This window comes from Podarcis muralis, chromosome 13 (assembly GCF_964188315.1).
Source record: "Podarcis muralis chromosome 13, rPodMur119.hap1.1, whole genome shotgun sequence".
Classification (NCBI taxonomy): Eukaryota; Metazoa; Chordata; class Lepidosauria; order Squamata; family Lacertidae; genus Podarcis; species Podarcis muralis.
In genome coordinates, this window is record NC_135667.1 from 11,163,134 (window position 1) to 11,182,565 (window position 19,432).

Here is a 19,432-nt window from a genome sequence, read left to right on the forward strand (position 1 = left end):
CTCCAAGCAGCTCAAGAAGGTAGACACAATTCTCTCCCCCGCCTCATTTCATCCTTCCAACAACCCTGCGTGGTAGGTTAGACCGGGACCGAGTGGAGATTTGAACCCTAGTCCAACATCTAAGGTCATGCACCATGTGGGCAGAGTGGTTTAATAGTAGCAATTATCCAGAGCCGAGTCTCTGCAATCAATCTAATGGTGAACGGAATTAAAATGAGAATAAAAGGCACATTGTCTTTGGAGTTTCCTGAGACAAGAGTGATGGGCAGATATCTTGCTGGGCCCTGTCTCTCCTCGCCGTTCCCAGCTATTAAAAAACCCCCGCAAGAGCTGTGTCTCTGAGGCCTGGCACAGCTAAGTGGTAACTCCATCCTGGGTCCCCTCCGCTCTCCTCCTTTTAAATCCCTGTGCGTCCCCTTTTGGCTCCAATGGTCCCAGACAGCGCCAGGGCCTCTGGCTCCTCAATGGGCCTTTCAGGGGATCAGGAATGCAGCCTTGGGGGAAGGCCAAGGCTGCTGCTCTGTCAGGAGGCCTCTGGCTCACAAGGGAAGGTCCCTCTTAGTCAGATGGTAAAATTTGCACAGAGAAAGCCATACCTTGGGGAGAAAGAGGACCAGGGTGCTTTCGGTCACCCAGGGAGAGAAAGAGCAGAAGCAGAGGGAAAAGAGGATGCTAAGACTTCCTTAGGAAGCGGCTTTGTACAATGGTACCTTGGTTCTCAAACTTAATCCGTTCCGGAAGTCCGTTCCAAAACCAACGTGTTCCAAAACCAAGGCACACTTTCCCATAGAAAGTAATGCAAAACGGATCGATTCGTTCCAGACTCTTAAAAACAGCAGTTTAGCAGGAATTTTACTATCTAGTGAGGCCATTGAGCCATAAAATGAAATCAATAATCTATGTACTGTACTATAAAATAAAGACAGTATTGTAGGTGATCAAAATTAAAATTAATTTTTTCTTTCTTTCTTGCACTGATGATAGTCATTGTTTTTTTACATTTCCGCAGTCACATAATCGATCAATCAGTAGCTGAACCGGGATCCACACAGTCACAAAAACAAATTAACTGAAAAAGCCTGAAAAACAAAAACGCAAAATAAATAGCAAAAACAAAAGCACCAAACTTAATCTGTTCCGGAAGTCCGTTTTGACTCTGAAAATTTTTGAAAACCCAAGGTGCAGCTTCTGATTGGTGCAGGCGCCCCGGAAACAATAGGCGACAACCGCATCGGACGTTCAGCTTCTGAAAAATGTTCGAAAACCGGAACCCTTACATCCAGGTTTTCAGCGTTTGGGAACCAAGGCGTTTTGAGCACCAAGGTACCACTGTACTTGGAAAAAGGCCATGGCTTGGCTATAGAGCATCTCCAGGTAGGGATGGGATAGATACCTGGTTTGAAATCTCAGAGATGGACCAGTGGGTTGCTGACTCAAGTCTAAGACAGCTCCCTAGGTTCCTTGTGCAGATTCAGATCACTGCCCCATCTGGCGAAGTAATGTCCGCACGGACAGGCAGCGAATCTCCAGTCTCTCCCAGTCCTACCTGGATTTGCTGGAGACTGAACCTGAGACCTTCTGCATGCAAAGCATATGCTCTGCCAGTCCTTCCCCTAACAGCTACTTCAAGCAAATATAAATGTGCCTCAGCTGATGCAGCTGTCAGTCTGAGAAAAAAGTTTCCCATCTGAGCTCTGGCAACAAAAAGAGGCTGCCTTTAAACCAGGGTGGATTTGATTTAAATCACTAGTAAGTAAGACTTGATTTAAATCATATTTTTTACAGAAAGACTCTTTCTTGCTGGTGTACTCTTACTATTTACAACCATTTTTACAGTTATATCAAAAATTATTGATTTGGTTATACTATTAGAAATACATATACAGATGATTATGAAATTATTGTGAGGTTTAATAAGTTAACTGTTTGTATTTGGACAACTTTTCTGCCGTACTTTATTGGAAGGAGAAATATAATCACTTCCTTAATAACAATTTATTTAACTAAAACAATAACATGATAGCATATGTATCCATGTTTGTTAACTGGTGTGGTTAAACAATTTAAACAAAAAACTTAGACTGAGTTTAGCACACATGAAAAGCTTAAAACAAATCCTTATTTCCTGATGAATAGCCTTTGGGCTATAATGTAACTTAAATAGATAACTATCTTTAGAAATATTTTTCCTCCAAAAGCATTTTATTTTAAAAATCTGTTTTAAATGCCAAAAAAACGTTGAAAAAAAATCGTTTATTTTTATGCTTTAAACCCAAGCCAAAAAGAAGCCACCCTTCCCACATCAAAACAAACTTCTCCTGAACAAGGGTTTCTCCTCTCAGCTGTCGGCGCCGCCACCTAGCCTGCCAACCTACGATTGTATCCCTCTGGCAATATTTTCCAAGCTACTATTTTTCGCTCCTCAAACTCTGGAAAGTCTGGCGAGAGCCTTCCCAGCCCATCCCACTCCCTGCGTCGCCAGAGAATTCGAGAACCAACCAGCAACGTCTCAAATTGTCCCGTGCGCTCAGACAGAGAGAGAGAAGCTGAAGAGAAAGGCACCAGTCAGTCAGAGGCAACTGAGAAAGGGAAGAAAGAAAAGTTATTCAGCAGCCGCCTAACAAGACCTGCCGCAGGAGCGAGAATAATGGACGAAAAGAATGAGCATTAAGAGGAATGAGAAAATGCTATGTGAAGAAGTGGTCAAACTTTGTGCTCGAATATTCCCAGTTCAACAGATAGATTAAGTTAGTGGGTTGGTGCTGAGGGAAAAGTAGCAGGCATGTTAGCTCCATGTGAGGAGGGGAAAACATCTGTGGACTTTCCAGTTGCTGGTGGACTACAATACCCATCATCCTCAATCATTGGCCATGCCTCCCTCACCCTTTCCTTCATTGTGAACAGGTCTTGGTACCATGTTTGCATCAGAGGAAAGAAGGAGCTCGCTGGGAGATTACTCCTGTGGCTGCATGGTTTGGCTTATCATGCCGTCCAAACTGGGTTAAAGGTAAAGGTAAAGGTACCCCTGCCCGTACGGGCCAGTCTTGACAGACTCTGGGGTTGTGCGCCCATCTCACTTAAGAGGCCGGGGGCCAGCGCTGTCCGGAGACACTTCCGGGTCACGTGGCCAGCGTGACAAAGCTGCATCTGGAGAGCCAGCGCAGCACACGGAAACGTCGTTTACCTTCCCGCTGGTAAGCGGTCCCTATTTATCTACTTGCACCCGGGGGTGCTTTCGAACTGCTAGGTTGGCAGGCGCTGGGACCGAGCAGCAGGAGCACACCCCGCCGCGGGGATTCGAACCGCCGACCTTCTGATCGGCAAGTCCTAGGCACTGAGGTTTTACCCACAGCGCCACCCGCGTCCCTGGGTGTTACTGGTTGTAACGCCAAACTGGGTTACAACCAGTTAAAAATACAGTATTAAAAACAGTTAAGCCACAATCAAAAATAGGGTGAGCCCTAAAGCACATCTCTCAGGTGTCAAGGCCACGAGAACCAGGTGTGCCTTTACCTTTCTGTGTGGTGGGAACGCCACAGCTCGGCGTCTGGCACAGAAAATGCCCTCACACATCCCACACCACCAGGTGGGCTCCCTCTGACAATCTTGGCAGCCAAGAGGGTCTGTAGGGACAGACTGCAGTGTTAGATACTCAGGTAGATAATCTAGGTGCCAAATGGCTCCTTAAACCAGGGCTACAGTTGCCAAAACTGAATGCCTGGTTGGCATTCTGGGGCCAGACGGCTCGAAAGTCGTATTTTTCGATACGACTTTTTGGTTTCTGAAATTCATTCTGATTGTGGCCTTTCAGATATTGGGAGCCTAAGTTGTTTAGGGCTTTAAACGCTATGGCAGAATGAAACCTTAGGCTGCAGGCCTGGTGCTTTAAATTACCTTCCAATTATGCTCAAGCCAACTTATGCTTGCTTCAATCTGGAATTGTACAAATCATACTTCTCTCGTAAGAATTCAGCCCTTTAGCAATCGTTTAGCCACAGACAGAGAGTGCAGAAAAAGGACATCTGCTGCAACCTAGTAAGATTTAGGACTAGGAATCTCTAATCCTTGAGCCCAAATAGAGAAAATGCAAATAAATATGATAATGTCTTAGTCTGGCGGTGTTCCATTCGTGGACATAGCAATACCTCTCAAAAACCGGACAGCTGTCTCCACGGTCCGTATATTTCCTTTGGCAGTCAGTAATATTTCGCAAAGCCGGAAGTCACCAGCCCCATGAAATCCTATCCAGCAACTTCTGTAAAAATAATTACTGGCAGAGCTGGCTGGGGGGCGAGAGAGAGAGAGGCCATCTCCCTGGAACACACATTGGAGAGCTGTCCTTAAACAACACTAAGCCACCGAGAAAGATCTATGAAGGACAAGATCCAAGCCAAATTGCAAACTGGGCTGCTCCATCTCCGTCCCAAACAGGAAACACAATGTTTGGAAAACAACAAGAGAAGGCACTCACTTTACAGAGAGTCTACATTGAACAAAAAGGTCCAGTCACCCAAATCTGGTCGCCAGTGTGGCATAGTGGTTAGAGCAGTCTTTTTCAACCTCGGGCTCCTAGATGCTGTTGAACTACAACTCCCATCATTCATAGCCAGCATGGTCTTCAGTCAGGGATCATGGGAGCCATAGTTCAAGAATGTCTGGGGACCCCAAGTTGAGAACGGCTGGTAAGTGTGTTGGAACAGGACCTCGGAGTGCAGGGTTCAAATTCCCCCTCGGCCATGAAGCACCCTGCCTCTCAGCCTAACCTGCCTCACAGGGTCTTTAAATGGAGTCCATTCATTTCAAATGGATCTTTTCTAGCTGGATTGTTGGTCTAGAGCAGCCTTTCTCAACCTGTGGGTCCCCAGATGTTGAACTACAACTCCCATCACCCCTAGCTGGCAAGGCCAGAGCTCAGGGATGATGGGAGTTGTAGTCCAACATCATCTGGAGACCCACAGGTTGAGAACCGCTGGTCTAGGGGTATGATTCTTGTTTAGGGTACAAGAGGTCCCAGGTTCAAATCCCGGACGATCCCTATATTTATAGCCTGGATAGCTCAGTTGGTTAGAGCATGGTACTGATAATGCCAAGGTTGCAGGTTTGATCCCCATATGGGACATATAATTTTAAATTATTGATTGAATATATTTGTTTGTTGCAGACGTAAAAAGCCTGTGGGCAACTCACAGATAAAACAAGGCATGCGATGTCATAAATACAAATGCTTTTATAAAAAATGCACAGGCGATAAAGCACCTCGAGCCAAACTGCTAACAGCAAGAGCCCCCGCTTTCAAGCACAAAACCTAGCTATACGCAAAACCCTTTTCAAGAGGCAACAGCCCCAGTAGACAATATTAATCACCAGCTGCTAAACGATAAAATGCTGAAACTCCTAGAATGATGCCAAGAAGTTGGTACGTTTCTTTGGTGCCCCCAGTTTGTTGCTTGTGTCTTGCGTTTTCAAGAGCATGCTTAAAACACACAACCCTAAAAATAGGTTAAGTGTGAGGTGGGCTCAAAGGGTGTCCCAATGCATTACTTCCAAGAGCTCACTTTGCTTTAGAGTAGGGATGGGGAACCAACCCTCTACATCTCCTTGGACTCCAGCTCCCATCAGCCCCAGTCAGCGCAGCCAATGGCTGGAGATGATGGGAGTTGGAGTCCTGCAATATCTGGCAGGCCACTGGCTTCCCCATTCCCACTTTAGCAGTTGCCAGCTTTCGACTTCAGCAGTTTGAAGGAACATGTATCTACGGGACCGCCTCTCCCGATATGCCCCGCAGAGGACCTTAAGGTCCATAAATAGCAACACCCTAGAGGTCCCAGGCCTTAAGGAAGTCAGATTAGCCTCAGCCAGGGCCAGGGCCTTTTCAACACTGGTCTGGTGGAATGCTCTTGTCTCATGAGACCAGGGCCCTGCGGAATTTGATTTCTTTCCTCAGGGCCTGTAAGACAGAGTTGTTCCGTCTCGTCTTTGGCTTGGAACCAGCCTGATCCCTTCCTCCTCTTTCCTTTTCCTTCTGTGATGGAACCCCTATTTGGGGACTTCCCTGGCTTTTCTGGCCCACATAGGACCAGTCTGGATAGTTGGCCTTGGTGAAGATTTGACGTTTTCTCCCCCCCAAACAGTTTTTGATCTGGGCTTCCACTTGAAATGAGGCTGCATTTTAAGTAGTATTTTAATTTTGTTTTTAAAGTTGTATTTTAATCAATCGTTTTTATATCTGATGTTAGCTGCCCTGAGCCCGGTCTTGGCCAGGGAGGGCAGGGTATAAATAAAATAAATAAATGGCAAGTATTTCAGCCACAGGGGAACCAAGGCGGGCCAGACCACAATGAGTCACACAAGCCAGGAGCAAGAGAATTGCCACCTTTGTAAATCCAGCAATGCAGTTAGGTCATTTTAAACTCTGGACTTTATGGCCTTATGGGTGGAAAGGGAGCTCTTTAGATGCCAACGCCAGTTTTCAGTTCAAAATGCGGTAAGTCAGCCCTGCTGGAATTGGGGGGTCCTCATTCTGGTGAAGAGCCCTCGAAATTCAGCCCTGAAGTCCCGCCCTGATGGACTTCCTAGAGGACACACAGAAACATCTAGTTAGCTACGCTAAGAATGCTGGACTTAGATGAACCTCGGTGTGATCCAGCACAGTAAGCTATGACTACTACCGTCCTAATATCACCATAATCAAGAACAGCAGCAGCAGCAGCAAAACAACCATGAAATATTTCTGGGCAGCAGTTAAGTTGCAATTTTGCAAATTCTGTTAAGTCGCCGAGTCTGCAACTTTCACATCACAAGCAAAAGGCAGGAAAAGACGCTTCCTCAAACCATCTAAAGGAAGAAGAGGAGAAGGAGGAGGAACTGTTTTTCTGTCCCAAGGGTAGAGGGTACGATGTTGCAGAAGAGCCACAACAGCATGTCAGAGGATTCATGGATACTGAAGCAGTGTGGGGTATAGACCCAAAACCTCCCACAACCCAACCATGGCGAGATTATGTAGGTCAGCATCCTCTGGAAAAGAAGGCTCACAAAGGGAGAACGAACCGAGACAGGCCAAGTCACTACCTGGACAAAGCGCTAAACTCTCTCAACAATACATTCTTTGATTAGCTACAAAGCGCTTGTCAGATCTTGGCAAAAATAATAAAAAGACTTGGCAAAAAAGGAAACCTGCACTGCAGGTTGGGGGGATCTACTTTGTTTTGTACCAGAACTCTGAGATCTACGAACTGGGATCTGTTGCAAAAGGCAAACACTTAGAGAGAAATCCTATGTAAAAGAAGCCGATGAACAGTGGGGCTGTTGCTGCTGCTCCTCTGGTAGAAGAAAGACAAGTATTTTAAAGACTGTTCTGTGCCAGGCTGCCTGAGCTGAAGTAGGGCACAGCCACTGATCACCTTATTCCTAGCTGTCCATTCCTCTCTTGAAGTCATCCAAGTTGGTGGCCATTATTGCTTCTCATCAACCTTTCCTCTCTGCTCCCCCGTTACACCAAAACACATCAGTGCATAATATTAGCGCCATGTGTGTCTCTGCACACACATTTTGTAAAGATGGCCCTGGTAACATTTCCCTTCTTCCGCTATCACATGGACTATGTCAATTGCTCTCTCTATATATAAATACACACACACCTTTCTGATTTCCCTCTGTCCCCCCTCCGCCTGGCTCACTTGGTCAATCACAAGGAATGGGATATACAAATGGTTATTTGCAGCCAAGAATGTCACTGAACTACAACTCCCACAATCCTCAACCACCGGTTCACACTGCCTGGGGGCTGATGGGAGTCGGGAGCCCAACACCATCTGTAGGGCTACACCAGGCATAGGCAAACTCGGCTCTCCAGATGTTTTGATACTACAATTCCCACCATCCTTATAGGCAAACGCGGCCCTCCAGATGTTTTGGGACTACAACTCCCATCATCCCTAGCTAACATGACCAGTGGTCAGGGATGATGGGAGTTGTAGTCTCAAAACATCTGGAGAGCAGAGTTTGCCTATGCCTGGGCTACACATTTTCCGTCTCTGCAAACATCACTGCCTTGCTTTCAGACCTGAAAGTGATGCGCTCGCTCCAGATGTTGTGCATGACCTCATCATCCCAGGTCCACTGGTCGGGACTGATGGGAGTTGGGAGTCCACCACCTCCTTGGCTGCTTACCCGCTCTGAGACCCCACAGCTAATTCTCCCCAGGCCTCCTCACTGGCCAAAGTAGGACTAATTCAGCCAGCTAGCCCTGGTGACTATCTAATGCTTATTGGATGGATTTCCCCCAAATCGATTTTTGAACTTTGAATTTTATTGTCATTCAAGCTTTTATACTGTATTTTATGCTGCTTCTATGTTGTATTACAATTAAGTGTTTTGTATTTGTTGTTAGCCGCCCTGAGCCCTGTTTTCTGAACCGGCAAGGACGTGGTATAAATAAAAAAATATTATTTATTATCATTATTATAGTCCCTCCCGCTTCTCCCAGAAAGCGAAGAGAAAGGCCAGCAATTGTGCAAAGCGCTGGCGCGCAGCCTGCAATTCCCGGGTCGATCCTCTTTTTTTCCTATTTGCCAATATGCCTCTCTCCCTCCTCGTGTGCATATATGTATGACACCCCCCCCCCCATTTTTGCAAAAAAACAAAACCCCACTGCAACCTCTGCCTCATTCCGGCGTGGAAACACTCGATTCCTGGAAAGGTCATTCTGCTACCGATCCTTGACAACCCCCCACCCCACCCCGATCTCGTCTCATACCTGGATCGACGGCCTCTTGATCTTCCTCGCTGGTCGCGGCTGCGCCCATCAGCAGAGTGGCTAGGATCGCGGCGGCGGCGGCGCTTAGAAAGACGCATCTCTGCCGCTTCATGGTGGAGGCGACCCGGGAACCGAGACGAGAGACTGCGGGGCCCGCTCGGGCTGCTGCTTTTTCAGCTCTCGCGATCGGCGGGGCCGGACCGACGTCAGGCTCCTCCCCGCAGCAGCCCCGCAGCTGGGAAAAAGAAGGGGGAGGAGGAAGGGGAGATCGGAAACCCTCTTCCCATTTCTACCCCCTCCACTTTCCTTGGGCGGAACGAGGCGGCGGGACCCCGATATTCCCGCTGCGCCCACCCACAAAACCAGGAAAAAAATCAGTATATAGCCCCGCGAGAACCTTCGCGTCTCTTTCCTGGTCATTTTCATCAATGGGAGCCCATGGGAAAAAAAGAGAGAGGCCGCCATCCAATCGCGCGGCAGCTCGGGTAAGGGGCGGCCAATCGGGACGCGGGAGCTCCCCCCTCTGCGGGCCAATCAGGAGTCTGGAAAGTTCGGGACGGCGAGAGAAAGTAGTAGAAAATCTGGTCGTGAAAAGTCTTTGGAAAGGGGAGGAAGGAGGGGGAGACCTGCGCTTCCTCCAATGCCACGTTGCCAAGAAAATAAACCTGCGCGCGGGGTGGGTGGGAGATGGGGGGGGGGGGTCCAGGGAGGAAGGGTGGGCTGCCCAGAGCAGGGGGTGCTGTTGATTTTAAAGATATTAAAGCCCTCGCCCCATGCACACTTCGCGCGCTTCAAAATGATGGGAGCCCAGATGGTTCCACGGCAGCCTTAGCCACTTTCATACACCTGCTGAAAGCCAGGGTTATGCAGGCAGTTAATGATACATCTTTCTGCAAATGTAATTGATGTCACACACACACAGGTTTTTAAAAGTTTTTTTTTAAAGAGTGAGATAGTGGTCTATAAATATTTTTATAACTGAATACATATCGCGTGTCTGTTTAGCACTAGAATTCGAAACATTAATTTCACATGCCTTGTATTGCTTTCCCTGCCTTCTCAAAACTTCATTTTGCTCAGGCCAGCAGCAGCCTACTCAGGCGTGTGATTTTGTTTCTGTTAATTTGTTTTAAAACTGCCGATTTTTATCTATACTTTGACAAATGTTTCCTCTGCTTCGTATTCTAAGTTTGATTTTATCAGCAACAAAGGACAGCGCCCAGCAATCTGGGCAAGGTCACCTAGTGAGCTTCGTGGCTGAGTGGGGACTTGAACCCTGGTCTGGCACTCTAACCACTGTACTGTACTGCCTTTGAAGACGTGGGCAGTGGGACACACGTAACTGTAAACAGCTCCGTGAATTCTTTCGTGCCTGACGTTCATTTGCCCTCTCAGGCTTCAACAGACAGGGATAGCCCTAAGTGGATAACCTACAGCACTATCTGCGTGTCAACTTGGCGGCAGAGCAAGGAGTAAAAAGTGGAGATGCTGGGGATCGAACCCAGGACCTCATACATGCAAAGCATGCGCTCTACCACTGAGCTACATCCCCGGGCTGAAATAAGGTGTTTCGAAGCTCAGTACTGCCCTTCAACCTGCCAATTGTTATCTCCCAACTTTTTCTATCCCCCACTCCTACATTTCATTGTGCTTGTTGGAGGGTTTATTCCGCCTGCACTCTGCACATGTTCAGAAGAACGCTCCTGTTGAGGTTTCATTGTGCTCATCCTAGCCCTAAACATTGGAAGAGGAGGTGACATTCCTTTGCCTTGGGCTCCCTTTGCCTTCCCTCCCAATCGCCACCAGCCATAAATCCCTGCCTCTCCCTTCTCACAAAAAAAAGCCATTGCAAAGGCTTTGCGACAGACACAGGCGGAGTTTAGTACCCCGCGACGTCGCTTCCCCGAGGAATGTGAGCTGGGAGCACAGGCGGAAGCGCGATTTGCCCCTGGTAACATGGCGGCTTGCGAACGGTTCCACCGCCCGGGGAGATACAGCCTAAACTTCCGGTATTAAAGCGAAAGCTCTTGCCTGAGTGGGATGCGGCCCCCGCTCTATCTTTTTCCCTCTCTCTATGGTTGAAAAGCCCTATCTATGCACGCTGCGTTAAGAGAACCAGCGTTGGGAAGCTAGCGCGGTTCGATACCGGAAGTGTCGGGAAGGAGTGTCTGCGGGAGGTTGTGCCTCTTTGCTTGCTCGCAGGATGGTGGAGAAGAAAATCTCAGGTACTTCGCAGTGGGAATGGGAGGGCGGCGGGGCTGCTGGGACCGAAGGGGGATCGGCGTTCTCCGATTTAAATAGCAATTGCCAAGGAAATAATGGGAAACAAGGAATGCATGTTTTGCATTGTGCTGTGCTGTGATCAGGAGCAGCCCTTTGCAAAACAAAGGATATTTTGGGAACCCCAAAGTAATGTTACAATCCGGCTTCCCACCTGCAGAACTATTATCATCACCGTCGTTGGTGGAGGGTTTATTCCGCAGGGACTCTGCACATGTTCAGAAGAACGCTCTTGTTGAGGTTTCATTGTGTTCACCATAGCCCTAAACATATTTCTGCCCTTCGCTCTGAGGTCCCAGCGTGGGCTGCAGCCATTAAAACACAGTATTTGAAACAACTTGCAATCGCAAGGTGGGTCCTAGAAGTTTTTGATGTGACCCGGGCTTAATTTTGAACTAGTATTTAATGCGAAAACCTGCAACTTATGCTGATGCCGGTTTAGCACCCGGTAATGAGAGAGAAAGGACCTTCGTGTGGAATTTGCGGCCTTCCAGATGTTGCAGGACTCCAGCTCCCACCATGCCTGACCATTGGTCATGCTGGCTGGGGGTGATGGGAGTTGGAGTCCAGCAGCATTTTGGGGGAGGGGGTTCCCAATTCCTGCTACAAACACAGTATCCCTTTCAGGGGTAGCCAATGGGGGTGCTCTTCAAAAGTTGCTGAACTCCCGCTCCCATCAGCCACAGCCAGCATGGTCAGGGGTCAGGCATGATGGAAGTACATGAGCTTACCCCATGGGAGGGTATCTGAGCTTGAACAGAGTGCCTTTTGACTTGCCACTGATGAATGTCAGCCTCTCTCAACAATCTGGAAATGAAGGGACAGTGTTTCCTATTCGGAAGAAGCTGGCATCAGGCTGCCTCTTAAAAACTGTAGGAGAGGATTTATTCTTTTTTAAAAAAAAACAACATACCGTTTTATTTTTCTAAACAAATAAACAAATCTTAGCCATCTTAAAACAAAAGAGCAGAACCTTTCAAAACACTGAATTAAAACATTACAGATGAAAATCCAGTCCAATAAAGATTCACATTTAGGGCAGTATGCTTAAACAGAAAAACAAAATATTCTTGTGAACAACCAAAAAATTGCAGATAAAAATCAAATACAAAAATGCAATACAAATTCCTCCTATGCTCTGGCATAGCACCTACTTGCTCCTACCACAGGATGGTGCGTTAGTAGAACATAATCTTGAACTAAATGTATGTGGTAGTGCGGTCACCATGGGGCTAATGTGTCTGTTAGACCTCTAGGGTGCTTTGTGATGGTGGGGGACAATGAAGCAGTTCCTCCCCCACCCCAAATGAAAGATAATCTCCAGATTCCCAGCTTTCTTTTTCCAAAAAAAGAGTAAAAATTTCCAGCATTTGTAGAACGTCAGATACGAGGCCAGGTGTGCAGGCACTATTCTGCTCCTTTGTTTTGGAGAGAGACTAGTCTGCTCTCACCTTTCAGTGGTTTTAACCAATGAATGAAAGCACCAGGGCATAGACAACAGTAGTTAGGCTATCCCTGTCCATTTAGGGGGCATAGCTGGGTCACCAGCTGAACCTGATGGAAGGCATTCCTTGCCACCAAGCTCTCCTGAGCACAAGGCCACCTGAGCTTCAGTGGAGGCAATTCAAATGTTCAGGGGCATTGCGGAAGGCCCAAGGGGTGTCTCCCCTGGCAGACTGTGGGTTGCTTGGATTGGATGGATTTGATATCCCGCTTTATCACTACCCTAAGGAGTCTCAAAGCGGCTAACATTCTTCTTTCCCTTCCTCCCCCACAACAAACACTCTGTGAGGTGAGTGGAGCTGAGAGACTTCAGAGAAGTGTGACTGGCCCAAGGTCACCCAGCAGCTGCATGTGGAGGAGTGGAGACGCGAACCCGGTTCACCAGATTACAAGACTACCTCTCTTAACCACTACTGGCATCAGACACAGCCCTCTCTCTTTTTCTCTCTCAGCACGGTCTCAGGACCCCAGCCAGAGGCGCATCTTAGACCGGGCCACCCGGCAGCGGCGCCTGAACCGCCAGTTGGAGGCGCTCGAGAATGACAACTTCCAGGATGACCCTCACGCCAACATGCCCCAGCTTGTGAAGCGCTTGCCCCAGTTTGACGACGACGCTGAAACAGGTGAGGCTTCGTTCGTTGGGTTGCATCTGTTGACTTCTGCCGTCTTCCTTTCCTCTTGGCGCTCACTCTGTTAACTTGCACCGCTTTGCTGCTGGAGGTGGGTCACAAATTCATCTCTATTTTTGTAATATAATTTTTTATTGAATTTCCGGATTTTTACATATTCACTTCAAATCTAATAGTTACATTGTTTCATACGTTGTCTTCCCATCCCTACCTCTACAGTGTTTTCGTTCGAACTCTTTTCTACTGCATTATATAGCTCTTATCTGTTATATAAATCCCTCTAATACAATTACTTTATCATTTTCCTTCCGCTGCTCCTATCTCAAATCCTGCCCATGATTTCATTTCACTATAGTACTTTTTCAATTAGTTTTTAAAAAAAGGGCCTCCATTCTTCTGTAAACAGTTCATCATTTCGATCTCTTAATCTTGCTGTCAGCTTTGCCTTTTTCACGTAGTCCATTACTTTTAAAAGCCATTCCTCCTTCGTGGGAAGGTCACAGATTCACCTTTGAGGGTTGGCCAAGCTGGATGGAGTTGAGTAGAGATGATGTCAAGAAAACGGGAAATGGTGGGAGACAAAGGTGCAATCCTGCACTCGAGATCCACTAGCTGAGGGGCTTTAGGATTTGGCAGAAGCCCCACTGATATGGTTCCACCATGATGGATGTGTTAGCTCAGGGGTGGGAGGCCTGTAGCTCTTTAGAAATTGCAGGACTCCAAGTCCCATCATTCTTGACTGTTGGCCATGCTGGTTGGGGCTGATGGGATTTGGAGTCCAACAGCATCTCAAAAACAACAACAACACAAAAAAACCCCAGGTATTCCTATCACTGCACTAATGGAACACGCCAGATATAGATATACGTATCACCGTTCCATCACACTGTACAAATAATAAATTTTAATATATATTTCTCAGTAAAATTTATTATAGACAGCAGCTAAATCTTTTTCAAAATGCTAATGTGGGCCATTTTGTTCACAATCCCTGAAAATAATGGATTGTTATTGGCACTGGGAGTGTGGATAGTAACATTTATCCCCCTACGTTTTAATTATTTTATTTTATTGGATATAACAATGCAAATGTTTGAGAGATGCAGAAACCAACAGGGGCTTGCCTGTTTGATGTCATATGGCCCTCAATTTGAGAAAGAAAGGGATGCAGAGCAGAGAAATGATTATTGAAGAGAGATCGTAACAACAGGATGAAGAATAAGAACATGGAAGCACGGCAGAGCGGTCAGCAACAAGGAATACTATCGACTCCAGATAAAATCATACTTTGCCTTCCCTGGGTTTTGTTTTTACAGGGAAGAAGAAGAAGAAAACGCGGGGGGACCATTTCAAGCTGCGTTTCCGCAAGAACTTCCAAGCCTTGCTGGAAGAACAGGTGCCTCTAGGCCCTCCCACTCCCCTTTGTGGGACGTGGGTGAGGCATGGATTTTCTTTAACAGTTGCTTCGCTTATGTACTCCTTCCTTATGGATTTAATAGTGCTGTTTAAATACAAATGTTTGAACAAATGCAGACATTCTAGCCAAGCCATTGCAAGCATAAAAGTGCTTTGTTAGTTTTGCGCGAAACATCTGCATGTCGTTGGATTTGCGGCCTGGAGCCTGTGCTGTGTGTGGAGATGATTTAGTCAGAAAGCTCACTGGCCATAACGCTGCAAATGATCCTTACAAGAGCGATCGGCTTGTAATAACTGTTGCGGATTGAATTGGGGGGGGGGGTCAGGTTTATTGCAGGGTTGAGATTCGAAGTGCAGACTTGCTAAGAGTTCCAGGCAAGCTCCAAACGTACCTGTTCATAGGCCGAGAGCAGGGGGCAATGAATGCGGGGCTCTCCAGAGTGTTTTGGACTACAAATCCCATCAGCCCCAGATGTTGTGAGCAGTGGTGAGGGATAATGGGAGCTGTAGTCCCAACAGAATCTGGACAGGAACCATTTTGGCTGCCACGGGCCTAGGGGGATGTAGCGAGGAGGGGACCACTCCTCTCAGAGATGGAAAGGATAACTGTCTATAGAACTAAGCGGAGGAATTAAGTTTTTGCTGTTAGCTTGGATTGGGCACCTTTCCACACACCCCAAATAAAAACTGAAAATATATCACCCCCCCAAAAAACCAGCCGCAAGCCAGTGAGGACTAAGCCAGCTCCATGGGCATAGACTGTTGACTGAGGGGGAAAGCGATTGCACAGGCAGAACCTTGAACAGTATCACTCTATACTGCAAGGAAGCATTTCCTGGGACAGGTGTGTCCCTTATTATGCAGGCCAGATCAATATCTGCCCTACCCTTCACAGGCCAAATTGGACAGGGAGGCAGGGCTGCTCGCCAATCAATCACCTGGCACCTCAGTGTTGGTAGGCGATGAGCCTCTTTTCTGTAAGCTGTTAGGGCATTTGCTTCACGCTTCCTTCTCCAAGGAGCTCAAAGTGTCACACGCAGTTCCCCACCCCCTGTTTAATCCCGCGACAACCCTGTGAGGTAGGCTAGGCTGAGAGCAAGCTACTGGCCCAAGGTTGCCCAGTGAGCTCCATGGCTGAGTGGAGGATTTGAACCCAGGTCTTAGTCCAGCCCTTACGCCACACTGGCCGCACTTTGAAGCCGCACTCCCAGCGCTCCTTCAGAGAGCCCTCTTCCATGTGCATCAGATGGTTTGATTCTTCCCTATATAAAGCATGGCGTGAGGATTGAGTTCATATCTTTTTCTCCCCTCTGGACTCCCCAACAGAACCTGAACGTGAGCGAAGGACCCAACTACCTGACAGCGTGTGCGCCCCCTTCCAACCTGCCCCAGCGCCACTTCTGCACCGTCTGTGGCTTCCCGTCAAACTACACATGTGTATCGTGCGGAACCCGGTACTGCTGCGTCAAGTGTCTGGGGACGCACCAGGAAACTCGGTGAGACAGGCTTGCAAACAGCAGCTCGCCCTGGTTGCCACCAGCATGAGCTGCTGTTCCATTTCCTGACCCATAACCGCAACTACCAAGGGGATTTTAAAAGAATAATAACACAGAACTGTTAGGACAGCAAGTAGCTAATGCAGTGCCCTACGGGTGCTGTTGGCCTCTGACTCCCATCAGCCCCTGGCCAGTGGCAAAGGATGATGGGAGTTGTAGTCCAGCAACATCTGGTGTGCTGATTGGTTGTTTAGCAGTATTCGTAGCCTGCCATTTTCTCTCTACAGTATTTAATAGAAAAGTAGAAATGTCATTGTGTAGTACTCAGAGCCTGAACTTTTCTCTCTGTACAATGAAAATGTAAGGATGTCGTCACTCATTCCCCATTGGAGGATTTACAGTGCCTACTCACAATCCTGGTTTTGCGTAGTGGGGCAGGGGAGCGCAAGTAAAGACGGGTTGCACAACTGCTGCGGCCATGACATGGGAGCAAGACAGGAGGAACATGGAGAGGGGAAAGTGATGGTTTAAACCAGGGGTCAGCAAACTTTTTCAGCAGGGGGCCGGTCCACTGTCCCTCAGACCTTGTGGGGGGCCGGACTATATTTTTTTGGGGGGAGGGGGAATGAACGAATTCCTATGCCCCACAAATAACCCAGAGATGCATTTTAAATAAAAGCACACATTCTACTCATGTAAAAACACGCTGATTCCCAGACCGTCCGCAGGCCGGATTAAGAAGGCGATTGGGCCAGATCTGGCCCTCGGGCCTTAGTTTGCCTACCCATGGTTTAAACAGTGACAGAAGTTAATGGGGCAGGATGCAAAGTTGGTGAGCAGGTGCAGAGCCCCTACTTCAGGCATAGGCAAACTCGGCCCTCCAGATGTTTTGGGACTACAACTCCCATCATCCCTAGCTAACAGGACCAGTGGTCAGGGATGATGGGTGTTGTAGTCCCAAAACATCTGGCGGGCCGAGTTTGCCTATGCTTGCAGTTGTTGTGTGTGTTTTTTAAAGAATTAAGTGGGTTTTATACAGCTTTTCAGCTGACTCCCACAAAGAGATTCATAAAAGACCATTATAGCAATAAACAGGCGTTAAAGAGAGCTGAAAATGCCTTGTTAGGCTTTCTTCTGAAACTCCTGCTCTCTCTCGCTCTCTCTTACCTGAAGGTGTCTGAAGTGGACTGTCTGAGATGTGTTCTGAGGAACTGCCCTGTGCTGTCTGTGGAAGGAGCATTTGTGTGGCGTACCTGTTGCCTCTGGATGGGTTGGGCCTCAAGCTCTTCCTTGCTTCGAGGCTGAAGGACAGGAAACCAGGTTTCTCAGAGGCGGAGAGGAAGGCCGCTTGCCTTGCGCCATCATCTGCCACTAGCGTTTCGAGTAATTAAAAAGTATCTGTGCTGTAGCCTTGGGGCTTGGATCTCTTCTTTTGAGTCTCCTGGGACTATTTGTCTTGCAGATTTATATATTTGTACTTGGAAAATTTCCAATCCGCTCTTTCACAAAACGCAACAAGGTGGCTCACAACATATGAAATGCTGGGAAATCGTTCTCAGTCTATGAAGCATATTTAAAAATCATCAACAGACGTGCTGCAGCTTTGTCTGGTTCTGCTCGTCGCCATACAGCTGTTCACACATTACATTCAATGGGTGTACAGCCGGTGATTGCGACAGCGAACCTGAATGTTGGAAAGATTCATGACAGACAAAAGAAAGTGCTTTTCCCACGCAGTTCATAATTAAACTACCACGAAAGCCCCTCCCCCAAGCAGTAGCAATGGCCACAAATTTGGAAGGCTTTAAAAAAGGATTAGACAACTTCAATAAGGCGATCGGTGGCTACTAACCTCAATAGTTGTATTCTACCACCACTGCTGGAGGCAATTCATTCATTTATTGAATTTATATACTGCTCTATACCCAGGTGGCACTGTGGGTTAAACCACAGAGCCTAGGACTTCCCGATCAGAAGGTTCGAATCCCCGCGACGAGGTGAGCTCCTGTTTCTCGGTCCGTGCTCCTGCCAACCTAGCAGTTCGAAAGCACGTCAAAGTGCAAGTAGATAAATAGGTACTGTCCGGCGGGAAGGTAAACAGCGTTTCCATGCGCTGCTCTGGTTTCACCAGAAGCGGCTTAGTCATGCTGGCCACATGACCCGGAAGCTGTACGCCAGCTCCCTCGGCCAATAAAGTGAGATGAGTGCCGCAACCCCAGAGTCGGCCACGGCTGGACCTAATGGTCCGGGGTCCCTTTACTATACCTAGAGGTCTCAGGGCAGTTCACAAAAAAGATCACAATATATAAAATCAAAATAAAAACAATAATCCAATAAGCCCCCCCCCCAAGAGCCACATTTTAAAGGGTATAGGATGTTGATTATGTCAGCCGAAGGCCTGGGTAAAAAGGAACGTGTTTCCTGGCGTCTAAAGGTGTATAATGAAGGTGCCAGGCAAACTTCCCTGGGGAGAGCATTCCACAGATGGAGAACTACTGCAGAGAAGGCCCTGTTCTTGTGTTGCCACCCTCCAGACATCTCCAGGAGGAGGCACACGAATGAGGGCCTCAGAACATGATCTCAGGGTCCAGGTAGTTTCATATGGAAAGAGGTGGTCCTTGAGATATTGCAGTCCTGTGCCGTTTAAGGCTTTCTAGGTCAAAACCAGCACTTTGAATTGGGCCCGAAACTAAACGGTAGCCAGTGTAGTCAGACCAATATTGGTGTAAAATGCTCAAACCGTCTTGCTCCGGTGAGCAACCTGGCCTCTGAATTCTGCACTGGCTGAAGTTTCCGAACTGTCTTCAGAGGCAGCCCTACGTATAACACATTGAAGTAATATAACCATGAAGTTACTAGAACATAGGTAGCAATAGTTAGGCTATCCCTGTCCAGATAGGGGCGTAGCTGGGCCACCAGCTGAAGCTGATGGAAGGCGCTCCAGGCCACTTTGGCCACCTGAGCCTCGAGCGACAGCGAAGGATCCAGGAGTACCCCCAAGCTATGAACCTGCTATTTCAGGGGCAGCGTAACCCCATCCAGAGCAGGCAACCTCCCAACCATCTGGTCTAGGGAACCACCCACTAACAGTGCCTCAGCCTTATCTGAATTGAGCTTCAGTCTGTTGGTTCTCATCCAGTCCATTACCAAGGCAAGACACTGGTCCAGCACTTCCACTGCCTCACCTGCAGATGTAAAGGAGAAATAAAGCTGAGTGTCATCAGCATACTGCTGACAACGTACGCCGAACCTCCGGATAACCTCTGCTCCCAGCGGTTTCATGTAGATGTTAAACAACATAGGGGATAGAATTGAGCCCTGCGGAACCCCACATTGGAGGTTCCACGGGGCTG

At 47.8% G+C, this 19,432-nt stretch overlaps 2 protein-coding genes and 1 non-coding gene across 4 annotated transcripts in view; 1 reads left to right on the forward strand and 2 right to left on the reverse strand.

Annotated features, from left to right (window-relative positions):
* Positions 1-9,164, reverse strand: part of PLOD3 (procollagen-lysine,2-oxoglutarate 5-dioxygenase 3) — a 34,362-nt gene extending 25,198 nt beyond the window's left edge. Inside the window, exon 1 of the mRNA XM_028702146.2 lies at positions 8,756-9,164. Within this exon, the coding sequence (XP_028557979.2) occupies positions 8,756-8,867 (112 nt within the window). The 5' untranslated portion in view covers positions 8,868-9,164. The remainder of the gene's footprint in view (positions 1-8,755) is intronic.
* A 1,071-nt stretch (positions 9,165-10,235) lies between these two features.
* TRNAA-UGC (transfer RNA alanine (anticodon UGC)) lies at positions 10,236-10,307 on the reverse strand. The gene has a single exon. It is a non-coding gene; the product is annotated as a tRNA-Ala (tRNA).
* A 514-nt stretch (positions 10,308-10,821) lies between these two features.
* On the forward strand, positions 10,822-17,487 carry ZNHIT1 (zinc finger HIT-type containing 1). 2 transcript variants are annotated; one of them, XM_028703385.2, is made up of 5 exons: positions 10,822-10,980; positions 12,991-13,161; positions 14,484-14,602; positions 15,910-16,079; positions 17,253-17,487. In XM_028703385.2, the coding sequence occupies exons 1-5, from the start codon at positions 10,959-10,961 to the stop codon at positions 17,272-17,274; spliced, it is 504 nt and encodes a 167-aa protein (XP_028559218.2). In that variant the 5' UTR covers positions 10,822-10,958; the 3' UTR covers positions 17,275-17,487. The 2 variants fall into 2 exon arrangements, with proteins under 2 accessions (XP_028559218.2, XP_028559219.1); XM_028703386.2 differs by having other exon boundaries at positions 10,823-10,980; positions 14,484-14,563.
* Positions 17,488-19,432: the final 1,945 nt, after the last annotated feature.

What these genes read in the sequence shown, in the direction of transcription:
- ZNHIT1 (XM_028703385.2), top strand. Translation starts at nt 10,959, where the DNA reads ATGGTGGAGAAGAAAATCTCAG. An exon ending in GGTGGAGAAGAAAATCTCAG is followed by an intron (nt 10,981 to 12,990) that starts GTACTTCGCAGT and finishes TTTCTCTCTCAG; the next exon opens with CACGGTCTCAGGACCCCAGC. An exon ending in TGACGACGACGCTGAAACAG is followed by an intron (nt 13,162 to 14,483) that starts GTGAGGCTTCGT and finishes TTGTTTTTACAG; the next exon opens with GGAAGAAGAAGAAGAAAACG.